At 39.0% G+C, this 833-nt stretch overlaps 1 protein-coding gene across 1 annotated transcript in view; it reads right to left on the reverse strand.

Annotated features, from left to right (window-relative positions):
• Positions 1–160: 160 nt before the first annotated feature.
• LOC104999631 (EGF-like module-containing mucin-like hormone receptor-like 2) overlaps positions 161–833 on the reverse strand; it is a 317,660-nt gene continuing 316,987 nt past the window's right edge. The window contains 2 exon segments of the mRNA XM_010855196.1: positions 161–339; positions 342–830. Coding sequence (XP_010853498.1) covers positions 161–339; positions 342–830 — 668 coding nt within the window.

An 833-nucleotide genomic window follows, 5' to 3' on the forward strand; every position in this document is an offset into this window, starting at 1 on the left:
AAGTTCTGAAGCATGGTATAAAGGGAAAAGAGACTTCAAAAGCAGGGCTCTGAGAACAAGAGGAGAGAGAGAGAGAGAGAGAAAAAAAAGACTGCTACTTGCTCCCAGGGACTGGAGAAAATAAAAAAAGGTTGGAATCCATCATCGTTCCTTTCATTAGTCATCTATCTTCTTCATCTTCCTCTCCTTCCTCCCCCTCATCTTCTTCACCTTCATTCTCATTCCCTTCTTCATCAGCATCTTCCAATCCTTCATCCTCTTCATCATCATTGTCTTCTTCTACTTCCCCTTCCTCATCATCCATGTCAGGAACCAAGTAGTACTGTAATGGATTTTTCAAATATCATCTTTGATGACCTCTCCTAACTCATCTGCACCTGCATCAGAATGATCAGTAAACCAGGTGAAGAAGCTTTCTGGTTCCTGATGCTGTCTCTTCCTGCTGGCTTTATTCTGTCTTTGACCTGATTGTTTCATCAAATCCTTTTCAGATTTCCATTTTATTTCAGTGGATTTTGAAGATGGGTCACCACTCTCATTCAGATGAAATTCGTTGGAGAGGTTTTTGCTTTCAAAGTAAGGGTTTTCATCAAAGTAAAAATCTATTCTGAAACCTGATTTAATGTTTTCAAATTCTGTCACTTTGACTCTTGTCAAATAATGTAGTGTGTCTTCATCCTCCTCCCCAAGCTGTGCAGACACTTGTGGATGGTTATCAAATATTGCTACCCCAAATTTTGGGATTTTTGCCATCAATTCTGACCTCTTTGGAAAAAATGGTTGGTGAAGTTTGTTATATTTCTATTCTACTTTCAAAATCTCCTCACTGGCTT

Source organism: Bison bison, unplaced genomic scaffold (assembly GCF_000754665.1).
Source record: "Bison bison bison isolate TAMUID 2011002044 unplaced genomic scaffold, Bison_UMD1.0 scf7180017864358, whole genome shotgun sequence".
NCBI classification, from domain to species: domain Eukaryota; kingdom Metazoa; phylum Chordata; class Mammalia; order Artiodactyla; family Bovidae; genus Bison; species Bison bison.